The sequence below is a fragment of the Xenopus laevis genome, chromosome 9_10L, assembly GCF_017654675.1.
Source record: "Xenopus laevis strain J_2021 chromosome 9_10L, Xenopus_laevis_v10.1, whole genome shotgun sequence".
Taxonomy (NCBI): domain Eukaryota; kingdom Metazoa; phylum Chordata; class Amphibia; order Anura; family Pipidae; genus Xenopus; species Xenopus laevis.
In genome coordinates this window covers 99,216,122-99,231,135 of record NC_054387.1, presented here as the reverse complement: position 1 = coordinate 99,231,135, position 15,014 = coordinate 99,216,122, and the positions used below count along the sequence as shown (strand labels likewise).

The 15,014-nt window shown below is 42.9% G+C and overlaps 2 protein-coding genes across 7 annotated transcripts in view; one reads left to right on the top strand and one right to left on the bottom strand.

The window, feature by feature from the left end:
* The window catches only part of clec16a.L (C-type lectin domain family 16 member A L homeolog), a 130,655-nt gene extending 128,898 nt beyond the window's left edge, over positions 1-1,757 (bottom strand). For 2 of the 6 annotated variants that reach the window (XM_018236297.2, XM_041576984.1), the window contains exon 1: positions 1,421-1,755. In XM_018236297.2, the coding sequence (XP_018091786.1) occupies positions 1,421-1,497 (77 nt within the window). In that variant the 5' untranslated portion in view covers positions 1,498-1,755. Of the gene's footprint in view, positions 1-1,420 lie in introns of all 6 variants that reach the window. The other 4 variants (XM_018236298.2, XM_018236299.2, XM_041576983.1 and 1 more) reach the window with 3 other exon arrangements.
* Positions 1,758-4,782: 3,025 nt separating this feature from the next.
* On the top strand, positions 4,783-13,486 carry LOC108701521 (dexamethasone-induced protein). Its single transcript, XM_018236295.2, has 2 exons — positions 4,783-5,525; positions 12,386-13,486. The coding sequence occupies exon 1, from the start codon at positions 5,160-5,162 to the stop codon at positions 5,355-5,357; it is 198 nt and encodes a 65-aa protein (XP_018091784.1). The 5' UTR covers positions 4,783-5,159; the 3' UTR covers positions 5,358-5,525; positions 12,386-13,486.
* The last annotated feature ends 1,528 nt before the right edge of the window (positions 13,487-15,014 follow it).

Sequence of the window (15,014 nt, the reverse complement as noted above, 5' to 3'; positions counted from 1 at the left end):
ATTCTGCCATATTTTGATGTCCAGGTCTACTTAGCATTATTATTATTATATGTAACCTCAATTAAAAGTGTAAATGTGATATGTAAATAAATGAGTTGAGTCAATGCTCTTTAAAGTTGGAGATCTAAGGCCAGCTAGATAATTCTCTAAGTTGGCATGGCCTATTAAGGTGTCAGGAATCTAGTGGAGCACTAGACTTTACAAACAGCACAAACCATGACTAGGGACTGGAATGTCATTGGGATGATATATAGCTGGGAGACTTGGTTTAAAAAAAATCAGAAAGTTTGGTGGGGTCTGGTTAATAATGCAGAACACACAGGCAGGGTTGGATTGGGTCAGCAGGAAAAAAAACCTTCAATAATACCCTTAGGTCCAGATTTACATAGTGGGTGCCCCTAGGCCCACTGCCGTTCATTGCCCCTGCCCCCCCCTTTATTCATGCAAATTTTCATCATCAATGGGGATTGGCGCATGGGAAATTTAAAAAATGATTGTATCTCCAGCGCATCCCCAGTGTTTTTGAACCAATGTGGGTGTGGTTGGGCAGCATGCCGGCCCCCTAAAATCCAGCCACCCTAGGCTCAGGCCTAGGTGGCCTTTCCACAAATCCGGGCCTGAATACACACCCTTCCGTGATCACAGCATAAGCAGGTAGCAGTCCTGGTAAGCCTCGCAAACCCCTGTCCGACACTTCTGTCAGGTAAGTCTCGTTGCCTGTGATCGCACCCAGATATATAAACTCCTAATAAAAATGTGAAGTCCCATCACACACACCTACTACTCATTCAAGTGTTTCAATCAGGTAGTTTAACCACAGTAAAGATAACAATGTTGCAGGAGCAGTGTTATTCTCCCTGTGATCAAACCGGCTTATTTAAACACTTCCAGCCCTACTGGGCGAGTGCTTGTACTTCATTTTCACTAATCTTGTTGTCGGTGATCCAAGCCGGCCATCAAGAGGCAGAACCACCAAAAGGTTTTCACCCCTTCAAGTGTCACACATCAGTAGCCAGCTGCCTTTTAAGGCAATTTCAGAACTTTTGTTTTTATGTTCCTTCCAGTGGAGCTCCTGGGTAGTGTTTGTATGTAGGATTGCACAACTACTAACATGCAGGTTGTTGCTGTAATCCAGGAAACAAACAAGCGTGGTCTAATAATTGGGACTCATTTATCATCACTGGGCATATGTGCCCATTGGCTGTTACCTATAGCAACCAATCAGTGATCAGCTTTTTAATGGCAGCAGCAAGTAGAACAATGAATGCAGCAATTTGATTGGCTACTGCCCATAGGCAAATTTGCCCAGTGTTGATAAATGAACCCGTTGTCTGTGTGTCAGCCAAGGGTTGATGGAGTGATAAAACAACCCACAGCTCCAGCACGTGCCCCAGTGTATGGACTCAGTGTTGTCACTTACTTGAGCCTGTCCAGAGAGTGGACACTAGACGAGCGCCCAGAGCCACCGCTCACCCAGCTTTTCGACCTCCCGAACATTGCTTTATTTTCTAATGTCCCTTCCTAGTTAGCTCATCCTTAGGACAGCCAGCTCGCCCGCTGCTTCTTAAAGCCGGCCCCCATACCGCCCGACAGTTCCGGTATTCTTAACAAAGTCCGCAGTCCCAGATCGTTGCTTAAACGTCCCGCAACTCCGTTAACGTCTAGCTCCTTGGCTTCTGCCGGACAGCGAATAGCAACGTCACAAGTCTCATCTTGCGAGACTGTTGCGTCACTACTACGGGTGCCTAAACGCAGTGACGTTGCACGTAGCGCCTTGGGGGCGTGACAAGAAATGACAGAGTGTCAGTGTGGTATATAAACATCAGCATACTCGCCTGTCTGTAGTGGTCAGAGGAGGCTGTGACTCACTTTTTTTTTTTTTTTCCTTTGCTCGCAGCTCCTACGTTTGTCAGGGAAACTTAAGTAAAATATTTGGTCAAAATGAATTCGTTGTTATATTCGCTCACTAGAATTCAAATAAAAAGATGGTTTTTCCTAGTGGGTACCTTCCATAGTCCAATATCTATCACTGCACCCTTTTTTTGCTCTCAATATTTCTTCAGAACAAAAAAAAATGACATTGATTTAGGTTACTGATAGTACCAGCTGTACTCAAAACGATTTCGACAAACGAAAGTTTTTAATTCAAACCAGGGCCAGCAAATGAAGTACATTTTTTGGTGTTTTTGTACTGAGGTCCCAGTGTTTTATTTTGTAAACAAGAAGATAATGGGTGAAATTGACTAAAGTAATCTTGAGTTTTTGGGCTTTTTTTTAAATTCTGACATGAGAGGGTTCCACAGTTATATTTGAAAAGTATTCGTTTACCATTTTCTCAAAATCTAAGTTTAATGTTCCTGTCTCTGGTGTTTGTCTGGCAGCTCAGTAATTCAGGTGCAGAATCTGCACTGTTGCTGCATTAGTTGATACATTTACTCTGGAGCATCTCTGGAATATTAGCAACTATTACTAACAGCTGCCTGTAATGAAATTCAGGGACTCTGTTCAGCAGAGACAAAGATAATAAATGTATCAACTAAATGTATCAATTAAGAACAATTTAGATAGTCGGCGACATTTGCCAGGGAACAAAAAGAGATACTTTTTTCCTGTTTGCCAATAATACCTGCCGCCATGAGAATGCCACTCCCAATATCTGACTAAAAGATGTTCATTTTTTTCTCTACTAACTAGAGCTTCTACTTGTACCAGGGATAAAAAAAAAAAAAACATTGTATTTCCCTGGTGCTTAATAGCAATACAAGAGCCTTCACGCCATATACTTGACCAAAAACATACAATCATTTATTTCTCTTGTCAGAGATTTGGTATGTGCCAGAGAACAAAAAGACACCCTTTTACTGGTTTCCAACAATACCTGCTGCTTCCAGAAAATTTAAATTGACCAGACATAATTGAGCTGTATGGTTTTTTTTTTCCTCAGTTGGCGTAAGAGTGTCCAATTGTTTTATGTTAAAATTAAGGCCAGATTTTTCACAATTATAGGCTATTTAAGTAGAATATAATGGGTGAAAATTACCAATATACCAGCCTATTTTTTTAGGCTTTTTTTCCAGGGTCAAAACTAGGAGCAGACAGAAAAGATAGGAACCCGTGGAGTATTATTAGAAAGGGAACAATGTTATGAAAATGTCTATGGCCCTTTCTGGTATTAAACATTCCCCCCCTTGACTCTGCCCCTGCACAATATGAGGAATCCTTTACCAACTGCTTTACTAAGGCACACTCCCTGTATAAAGGTGGCCATAGACTCAAAGATCCGCTCGTTTGGCGCCATCGCCAAACGAGCGGATCTTTCCCCGATATGCCACTAACGGCATGGCTATGTCGGGCATGGCTATATAGGGGGTAATTTGAACGTTCGGCCGTATGGCCGAACGATCGAATTACGATGCGCCAAGGGGCTCCGACGGGTCAGTCAGTTAAAAATCAAACCTTCCCGATCGATATCGTGGCCAGATATCGATCGGGAAGACCCGTCGGAAGCAGGTGTTTGAGTAAAGTCACAAGGTTATTATTCTATATATAAGTTTTCAATATTCCAAATGGAGAACAAGTGCATACATTTAATATACAAAGTTAAAGAATAAGAAAAGGAGCATGTTGTTGACACTCAAATGAGTATACAGCTGAAAGTGGCACAATCAGGTAAAGCTGGCCATACATGGGCCGACAGACCGAGTCAGCAGTTTATCGGCCCACGTGTGGGGCCCTCCGATGGGCTTCCCTGATTGATATCTGGCCGAAAGTCAGGCAGATGTCGATCGGCAGGGCTAAAAATCTTGTTGGATCACAGACTGCATCTGTTCGTTGATGCGGTCCCATGATCCGACCACTCATATTGCCTGCATAATGATCCAATCGTTGGGCCCATGATTGGATCACCCAATATTGCCCACCTCAAGGTGGGCATATCAGGGAGAGATCCGCTCTTTTGGCATATGGCCACCTCTCCCAGGATGGGGCATTTTGACGCCTGTGTGAAATTGCCTCTCATGGGTGACACATGCCCCAAAAGGCAATGAGTAGTCGGTGGGTGGTTTTATAATTGTGGTCCTTAAAAGGTGGCCATACATGGGCCGATAAAAGCTGCAGACAATCGACCAGATGTCAATCGGTCAGGTTTAAAACTCCCATCGGATAGAGGACTGCAGCAGTTTGTTGATGCAGTCCGCGCACCAAACACTTGCATTCCTGGTATAGTAATCCGATCATTGGACCCTAGGGCCCAATATTGCCAAGTTAAGGTGGGCATAAGGGACAAGATATGATCATTAGGTAACCTCTCCAAACTAGCGGATCTGCCCATGTATGGGCACCTTAAAGGAACAGTAACAGTATATTAAATGAATTAAAATATATTGCACTGTTGGCCTGCGCTGGTAAAACTGGTTCCTTTGCTTCAGCAACTCTACTATAGTATATATAAACAAGCTGCTTGGTAGCTGTGGGGGTAGCCATTGGAATTTGAAGAAAAGGCACAGGTTACACAGCAGATAACAGATAAGCTCTTTAGTATACAATGCGATTCTACATAGCTTGTCTTATTTTATTTGTCTTGTGCTTGAATGTCTCCGTGGCTACACAGCAGCTTGTTTATATCAACTATAATAGTCTTTCTGGCGCACTCACACCAGTTGTACCAGTGTAGGGCCACACTACATGATTTATTCACGACTTAACTGTACTTTAATTCTATTAAGATTTGTGTGGGTATATATGTAATACAATACGCATGCACATAACTTCTTGACGCTTGTCATGTTCTTGGTATTTCTGATGTTTCTGGCAACCCCCCAGTCTCCTCCCACTGGCCATGCTGTGGATTGCGTGGATTGTATATAATATTTTGCATAGCCGTGTAAGGCTAATAAGTGGGAGTAAACATTGCGTTGTCCCACTGCAGTGAGTGCTGCTCGTCCTGTGTGTGTCAATCCTTTGCTGCTTCTTCCCTGCACCGCCGCGTTCTTTACCCCCCCACTAGTGCCCGACTCTCATTATCCGCGACCCCGTGGTGAATGTGAAAGGCTGGAGCCCCTCCTGCGGTACCGACGCTCCCAATCTAAGCCCCCTCGGGTCAGTGCTTGATCTCTGCACCTCTGGATTCCCCCGGAGCCGCGCTGCATGAGTCGCCCTATATGTTTTACGTGGGATTGTTCTTTGTGAACGTGCTCATCCTCTATTATGCCTTCCTGATGGAGTACATCGCCCTCAACGTGGGCATCGTCTTCCTTCCCGAGGATATGGACCAGGCTCTGGCGGAACTGGGAGTTCTTTCTGACCCCGCTTCCCTGCTCTACGAAGCCGACAACGAGCTGGACGGATACCTGGAATAAAGGAAGCGAATAGGAGCACTGGGGATACAATGGTGTCAGTATGGAGGTCTGGGAGAGGCAATTGGCCAAAGCAGGCTTGTGTTTGCTCCAAAATGTCCTCCTCCTCGGCACCGGGGCTACTGCGGACAGAACATGCGGCCGGATCAGTGCGCGAGGGACACGGCTGAGGTACAGTGAACCCGCCGCACTCACTCTCCCATAGACCGTTCCCTAGGCCTCTCGGGGAGGGGAAATCGGACTACGGGGCAAATTGGGGAATTGTTTACAGAATCGGCCTCAATGGTAACTGTTTAAGGCCTAGGTGACAGGTGCAGTTTAGAAGCGCAGCGCTGTGCTGTCTGCAAGTAGTTCTGCCGCAAAGTCTGCAAAACTGCCACCTGCCATGATATGTTCTTGGGTGGCAGGTCTGGACTGAGAATCAAAATAGGCCCTGGCATTTCAGGTACACAAAGACCCAATCAGCCCACACAGAGGCCCAAACAGCCCCCAGCAGCCCACTAAATACTGACTTTTTATGGCACCTTATAGCAGCCCCTCTGGCATTTGCCAGAACCCACATATTGCCAGTCCGGGCCTATTGGGTGGCAATGGCTTCTGGGAGTTTAAGGGTCTCACTAGCCCATGTCTACTTGGAGGGGGTGAGCACTCAGCAGAGAGGGTAACTGGGCCCAGGGTCACCGTCACAAACTCTAGTGCCCTGGACAAGTTATATATGGAGCCCTTTGAAGGCAAGTGCACGTTACTAATAATACTCAGGGTTGGACTGGGCCAGCTGGATACTGGGAGAAAATCATTGGGCCCTGGCCCACATGGTTCCACTGCCTCCAACAGCTGCCCCCTCAAGATTTAGGAAAGGAAGAGGAGGTATGTTGTGTATGTATGATGTGACGCTGGGGGGCAGCTGCAGGGTCTGATGGGACTGATAAGCAGCTGCAATATATGATCATGGAAAATGGCTTGTTTTCAAAGCTTAGGGGCCCTATGATCTTGGGGCCCAAATAACTAGTCATTCCACTGCTGGAATGTACCACTCCCACACCTTTTACCTTGTTTCTCTTCAACTCTTGATGGGGCAGCCCAGGCAGGAAAACAGGTCTGGGTCAGGCCCATTCAGACCCTGTACACAGTTTATGTAACTTTCCTACACAGCTGCCACCCCCCCAATCAATATTTTACCTGGCCCTGGACAACAGTCCTATCTTTAACCTCCTCCCTCTGTGGCCCAACCTGAGCCTTTATCGTTGTCAGGGCCGGATTCCATGGTGCGGTGTCCTGAGGCCACATGGTACCGATGCCAGGCGCTCGCACGTGCATGCCCCTCCCCGCCATATTTTCCTACCGCCGAAAAGTTACTGCGTGCCACCCCCTCCTACGCGCGTGTATCAGTGCGCTGACAAGCACTGGGGAACTTTGAGTCCCCAGTGCTCCTTAGGATGCGGCTGGGTGGCATGCCATGTCTAAAATGTTGTCTCACCACAAATCCGGACCTGATAGTTGTACAACCAGTTAATTGAAAAATAGCCATGGTGAGGGCTTTGCCAGATTCCTTTGGTCTCCAGTGTAACTAATTTCATTCAGGTATCCCATATACAGTATGTAATGATGCCTATTATGTGTGTTTAGTCACCTTCAAATATAACAGGCCCAAAACAACTGAGGGTGTTTTAGATCAGTCCTGCAGTAAGAGACTTACCTACACAGAAACTCTAAATGTCTTTTTTTTTATGTAGATCTGTATGTTCAGTGTATATACCCATTTATTGTAAGGCACCGTGGAATAATATTAATTGTTATGCATTCATAGTGAGGCACCAACAGTCAGTACAGGCTTATTCCAGGGTAAGTGACCGTGGGAGACAGAGCTAAGTTTTAAATAATAGTCTTTTGCAGCCCAGTGACAGCAAGGCGCCACCTTATTCTCAGACAGATGCTGAGACTTGTGCGTCACCTCATTATTGCTACCATCTTTTTTCAGAATGTCTAGGGGTGCTGCTACCATGAGGAAAGTTGAGAAATTCACCTCAGGCAGCAGAAGCCCTCAAGTTACCAGGGGTAACTTAAATAGCAACCCCTGAGCTGAAATTACAATTTTCTATCTTTTCAGTGCAGAGAGGGATGGGACCCCCCCCCTCGACCTACTCCAACACAAATGACGGATAATTTGTCTCTTAAAACAAAGGGCTTACACCGTAGCATTGCCTTTAGAATAATTTACCATTGGGAACTGCTGCAGGTATAGGGCAATTGGGGGTGACCAGGTTCTTCTACCTAATGTAAGGGAATGCTTTGGATTACCCCAGATCTGGCTGCAGCTATACGTGAATTCTGGAGGGCACTTTTGCTGACTTTCTGTGTGAGTTTTATCTCAAGAAAAGCTGCCTTGTGTCCCTTGTTTGACTCACTACTGAGATTACTATGAGAAAAGGCCAAGTCCATCAGTTCACGTGTTTCACATGTAAAGCAGCTGTACAACTAACCATGTTATTTCTTTATACTAGTGCAAGATTAGTGACAACACTGCTCAGTGTAAACCCCACATACACAATTGTTCAGTGGAAAGACAATGTAGTCATTTTTCCCTGTTAAGATCCACACGCACAACAAAGAAGGTTATGGTTCTGTGGGGAAATGTGCTTGGTTGTTATATGAATTGTCACATTCAGAGCAAATAGCTAAATGCATGTATTTTGGTTGAGTTGCATAACTGCTGACAGTTGTGGGCTGTGAATTAACAGCTGTTTGAATTGAACCTCTCGGGATAGGCTCTGAATACATAACACTGCAGTGCTGAGCATAAAGAGAAGATTCTATTTACTTGAGATAATGCAGAGGTTATTTCATTATTGCCGACTGATCAGCTTGACCTGGCAGTTTTCTCTATTTCCATGCTATCCATCATTGAATCTGATGGCATCTTCGTTTAACTGCTGATAGACAGGTGACTGCCATTATATTCAGTGATGGACGACTAAAGCTGAGAGGCACTTTGTATTATTTGGTTTTCCTTATGTATTAGAATACCGCAGAATTTAACAGATTCTTGTGACATCACTGCTCAATGGCACATACGTGTAAAGTTGCTAAAGGTTTACTGTGTGTGTACTTCGCTTCACTGACATTACTTGGTGCTTCTGAGTTTGTGCACATTGGCTAGAGAAACTGGAACATTTGGGGGAATGGCATATAGTGAGAAATCTTGGGAGACCAGGGGAGGGAGTCCAAAACCAGATCATTTTTGGGAAAATCAGGGGAGTTGACAGTTATGTATCTGTTGGTCATGTTTAAGTCAGGCCCAATAAGTTAGGGCCACCTTTCAAGCACAAAGACCATTTTGATTCTAGTTATAACTCAAAATATTTAACTTTATCAAGACATTTTTTTTAATAACCCTTGTTATTGACCTTGTCCTTGATGAAGATGCTAAGTAAGGCTTACTGCAAAAAGGAACAAATTCAGACGTTAATGTCACTGCATAGTACTCATTATTAATTCAGTGACATTATTGCTTATGCTTTGGCTTTCTTAACCTCCATAGAAGCCTCTGCTGTGATCTATGGAAAAAAGTACCCGCCAAGCATAAAGCACAGTGAAGAAAGCCTTAAAGGAGAAGGAAAGGTTAAAACTAAGTAAGCCTTATTAGAAAGGTCCATCTAAATATACCAGTAATCCCCCAAAGTAGTGCTGCTCTGAGTCCCCTGTCAAAAGAAACACTGCATTTCTTTCCTTCTATTGTGTACACATGGGCTTCTGCATCAGACTTCCTGCCTTCAGTTTAAACCTCATTGCCCTGGGCAAGAGCATGCTCAGTTTGCTCCTCTTCCCCGCCCCCTCCCTTCTCTGCTGTAATCTGAGCCCAGTGCAGGGAGAGACTCAGGCAGGAAGTGATGTCACACCATGTTAATACTGCAGCTCCTATCCTAAACAAACAGAGAGTTTCTAGAGCTTTTTACTCAGGTATAGTAAAACATTCTACAGAATAAATATAGCATTCTAGCTTGTACTATTGCAGCTAATCTATTGGCAATAAAATGCCTCTGTAGCTTTCCTTCTCCTTTAAAGGACCAGCAGCGTAGGTATTATTTTATTTAATAAAAGCATACAATTTATTTTTTGGCCTATTTCACGTTATAGGGCTTGTTAACATTGCACCGTGCTGCATTTAGGCATTTTTTTTGCACCCTGTATGCAAATAGCCTTGGGCAGAGGCCTGCAACTCCTTTTACTAGTACAGTAATGCCTGTGTTAACTAGTGCTGTTTAAGTGTGGGGAGCCATGTAGGTGTCCCGGCTTGAATTTGCATACCTCTCTTGAGAATGTGTTGTAACTGGCCTTGATAATGTAAATGTTTTGTATGTTATACATATCACTTGTCCACAAAGGGTTTTCCAATATTTTATTACTATAATGACACTGATTTATGTAGTAACAACACATTGTTTAACCCTTTATGTGCCATATGTCACTGTGCAGACGCTGTAGATTCTACTTTTCTAGGTTCTCTTTTGATTTCTGCCATGTTGCTTGTTTATTGGCAACATTCTGCATGCATCCACAGAGCCTGGAACCTTAAAGGAGAACTAAACCCTTAATGAAAAAAACTCCTACCCCCTACTCTACATAGACCCCCCTCCTTGCTTCCCCCCAGCCTAGCTGCTATCCCTGGTAAATGCCCCTAACTCTTTACTTACCCCTTGGTGCAGATTCAGGGCATCGGCTTTCACAGGCGCAATCTTCGGTTCTTCTTTCTTCACTTCGGCAATTTTCGTGACTTTTAGCGCATGCGCAGTTGTCGTGAAACAGAAGATTGCTCCAACTGCGCATGCGCTGATACGCCACTCTCTTCAGAAGATTAGTGAAGAGAAGAAGATGTCGCCCGTGAACTCTGGTGCCCTGAATCTGTACCAAGGGGTAGCAGCTAGGCTGGGGGGAAGCAGAGAGGGGGGGTCTATGTAGGGTTGGGGGATCGGGTTTTTTTTTTTAAAATTAAGGGTTGAATTCTCCTTTAACGGCACATTTTTCTCTCATATTTATATTCCTAAAATTATACAGTACAGTCTATAGGTGTTGCTTACTGTATGAAGAGAACATTTCTTTGCATTCTTGAGGTGAGTGTAACATGCTGCCTGAGCATTAAAGGGGTAGATCACCTTTAACTTTTAGTATGGTGTAGACAGTAACATTCTGAGACAATTTACAATTTTTCTTCATGTTTTGTGTTTCAGCAGCTCTCCAATGGCTATCTAGTTGATAGGGTCTTATTTACCCTAGCAACCAGGCACAAGAGAGTGGAAGATAAATAGGAGAGGCCTGAATAGCAAGATAAGTAATAAAAAGTGACAATAAGATTGTAGCCTCACAGAGCAATAGTTTTTTTTGGCTACCAGGGTCAGTGAATTTGAAAGCTGGAAAGTGAGAAATGAGAAAGGCAAGTAAGGGGCATTCTAAAAGTAAAAAATGGGGAACTACCCCTTTAATGGCAGCCACACCATGGGGCAGATTTATCAAGGTCGAATTGAAAATGCTAAATTCCAATCTTCGAGTCAACTGTCAAATTTGCCTAGGCAGTTATTCATATTCGATTTGTTCTTCAAAAAATGTTAATTCGATTTTTGAGCTTAATCATATTCTGGCCCTTTAAGAACTCGAATTAGACTATTCGTCACATAAAACCTGACGAATTGCTGTGTAAGATAACGGGAGACATCTAGGGATCAACGTGGAGTTGTTTGCAGCCTTATAAATTTCTAGTTCATGGTTGTTTTAAAAAACTCGCATGAATTAAAAATTTGACCCTTGATAAATGTGCCTACCTGTCAGGCTTACCGGATAGTTTAGGCGATGGATCTCTTCCGGATGATAAGGACCCACAAGCGGCTCACACAACACAGAACCCACCAAGGGATGATACAGGGGGAAGCCATGAGTGTAGAGAAGCCAGTGAGGCGGAGCCGAGGCAAGGTACCAGGGCGTAGAGAGAGTAGTCAGGTCGGATCCGAAGTCGATGGCAGACAGCGATTCAGCAGAAACGATGGGCGAGCAATGGTCTGGACTGGCAGCGAAGATTCAGAAGTCGGAACAAGCAAGGATAATACACAAGAATCAACCAAAATTGGTTACAGTCTATATAGCTAGGTTTCAGGACAAACCACGATAACCAGGCACAGATTAAATACAAAAATCAGTTTAAATACCTTAAAGTCTTGGCGCCAATTTTCCAGCGTCAGAATGCTTGCGACAAGCCACCAGCATCATGACGCTCCGCAACGGAATGTGCCTGCGGCTGGACGCATGCCAGCGTCAGTAAGAACACGCACACTTCCGTGCGCGCTTGCGTGATGTCAGAGCTACAGGACGGAGGTGGGCCGAGGGATCCGCTGTGTACATTTTCTTACACCTGCCTTTGTCAACTAATTAAGTGAAAGAAAGAAGTCATTATAAAGGAATTCTGTCATGATTTGTATGATGTTGTTTTTATTTCTAAATTACGCTGTTTACACAAATAATTCACTCTACAATATACTATTTCATTCCTGAACCAGCAAGTGTATTTAGTTTTAGTTGTAATATTGGTGTGTAGGCAGCCATCTCAGGTCAAATTGCCTGGTCATGTGCTTTCAGAAAGAGCCAGCACTTTAGGATGGAACTGTTTCTGGCAGGCTATTGTTTCTCCTTCTCTGAATTTGTTGCAGTGGGATCTGGATTTTACTATTGAGTGTTGTTCTTAGATCTACCAGCTGTTACCTTGTGTAAGAGAGCTGCTATCTGGTTACCTTCCAATCGTTCTGTTGTTAGGCTGCTAGGAGGGGGGGAGGGAAGGGGGTGATATCACTCCAACTTGCAGTACAGCAGTAAAGAGTGACTGAAGTTTATCAGAGCGCAAGTCACATGACTGGGGGCAGCTGGGAAACTGATAATATGTCTAGCCCCATGTCATATTTCAAAATTATCAATTCTTTTGAGAAACGGATAGAATTCTGCTGGGGCAGCACTATTATCCCTTTAACACTCTTTTTTTCTTTCATTGATAGGTTTAAGGCCTATTGTGTGACATGAAGAGAGCCTTGGGCAGAACAATGAAGAAGCGGAGAGTATCGTACGCTGAAAAAAGCATGTTAGCAAGAAGAAACTGCGCTTAACGCATATGCCACCTTTCTGCAAAATATATATATATATTATTCACTTATGTTCAGCGTTTCTGAGCTCCACTTGTGTCATGGACAGAATTAACTTTTATAATGGACCTGACTTATGTACTGGTCTCCCCTCCTATTAATGTTCTGTCACAAACTGGTAAATGTAAGAATATGGAGCATCTACTGAAACAGAAACAGCAATGGGTAATATATGAAACAATGTGTACCTCAGTGTTGTGTCATAGGATATTGTATAATGACTTAAAACGGCCCGTTTAAGGGCCTCAAAGTTGGATTTTAAATCTCCTTTACCTGCACACCAGCAATAACATTAACACATTAGTTTATATTGGGATGGCTTCGCCATGTTTCGAGGAGTTGCCTGCAATGCTTGAAAATGTCTCTAACTTTGAAGGATATTCTAACCCTCCATTTCCAGCCAGTCAAAACTTGTGTCTTCCTACGAGGCACAAAACCGTACGGGTCCCATTCACTCACAAGTATCTTACTACATTTTGTGTGGAATTTCACGTATCTGAAATTTATATTGCCTAATAAATGGTGGACACAGTGATCCACTGTAAAAACAGTCCCCAGATAATTGTTACATAAATGATTACAATAGTTTCTATAAAAATATTTTCTGCCTTTTGTTGTTACTGCATTCATTTTCCAAGTTTCTTTAAGATTAATCTATCTCCAATTAGACATTTGTGTATAAATTTCCATCCAACTGGATAACTCCTTGGCCATAGCATTTTACAGCTGTGGTCAACAATAACATTATTTTTAAAAACTTACAAACTGCTCTTACATAAACTGATCTATTGCTGAATACATTTGAAATTGACAAATCAGGTTTCTATAAATTCTTGTTTCACTATTAAGATTACAGAACTTTGCTATTCCATTCAAAACATAATATTCAAAGGGACCCCGCTTTTACCTTTTCCTGGGAAACAAAAAAAAAAAAATTGGCATAAAATTCAGGAAAACTTAAAATCCTGGAAGAAATAAACACTGCTTACCTGCACAGGACCGCAAAGATATTTAGTCATATCCCAGAAACTGTAATTTCTGGGAATGTAAAAAGGACAACTTTTGACACAGTAGATTTAAAGGAGAAGGAAAGTTAGTGTCAGGGCACACAGGCAGATTCAGGGAGATTAGTCGCCCGGCTACAAATCTCCTCTTCTTTGCGGCCACTAATCTCCTCGAACTGCCTTCCCGCCGGCTAAAATGTAAATCGCCGGCGGAATGGCATTGGGATCGATTTGTTTTCCCGAAGTTGCCTGACGAGTATACTTTGGACGAATCCAGAAAACAAATTGCTCCGAGTGCCATCCCGCCGGCGATTTACATTTTAGCCGGCGGGGAGGCAGTTCAGGGAGATTAAATCTCTTCTTCCGGCGACTAATCTCCCCGAACTGCCTCCCGCCGGCTAAAATCTAAATCGCCAGCGGGGTGGCATTCGAAACGCTTCGTTTTTCGAAGTTTCATAGTGAGGCAACTTCGGAAAACAAAGTGCACCGATTGACATCCTGCCGGCAATTTACAGTCTAGCTGGCGGGAGGCAGTTCGGGGACATTAGTCTCGAAGAAGAGGCGATTTGTCTATCGATGGGCGACTAATCTCCCCGAATCTGAGAGTGTGTCTCTGTCATTAAAGTAAAGGATAATTATCTGCTTGAAATCTAAAAGTTTCATACACTTTCTTAAAGGTGCCATTCATTTTGCTCAGTTCATTTTAGCATTTCTATGTGAAAAGAAAATGTAGTGCATTTTCAGTCTACTGCAAGAAAACAAATTCATATGTTAAATACCGTAAGAAAAATACCATAACCTTTTTTATTTTCAACAACTTTCTGGCAGAATTGGGTCATTATTTAAAAAATAAATTAAGATGCCAATATTGGGGCCTTTACTGTATACCTCTTTTACAATATTTGCTCAATGAATAGGGCTTGTGTTGAACATACATTTTCTTTACATTGTGATTTTATGTTAAAATACATGGATATTGCACATCCTGCTACCTGTTAATAGGATCAGAATCAAAACAAATTAGTCAAGCTACGGAGAAGCCCTCTGTTGAAGCTTTTGTTAGGCATTGAGATTAAACAACTCATTATACAGAGGTCTTCTCAATGAACTGCTAATTTATTTTGACTGTGTTCATATAAACCAGGTGAAAAAATTATATATTACCCTCTTTAAACAACCTATCAACATAAAGTTATGTTTTTGTGGGCTGTCTTCTCTGTTTAGAATGTCTTTATTTACTCTTTACCACACTACATATTTAAAGGGGAAATTGCGAAAATATAAATTTAATATAAGCTTCATCATACTTAAATAAGAAGTTTTCTAAATACCATTAATTAAATATTCGGCATTGTTTCTGAAAAAAATCACGTTTATCTTCACTATCCCACTATTATCTGTTTCTCTTCATTCTGTCTATTGCAGCACTTGGGTGTCAGATAGTCACTGACAGTTAGATCCAATATATGTTATATTGGTGG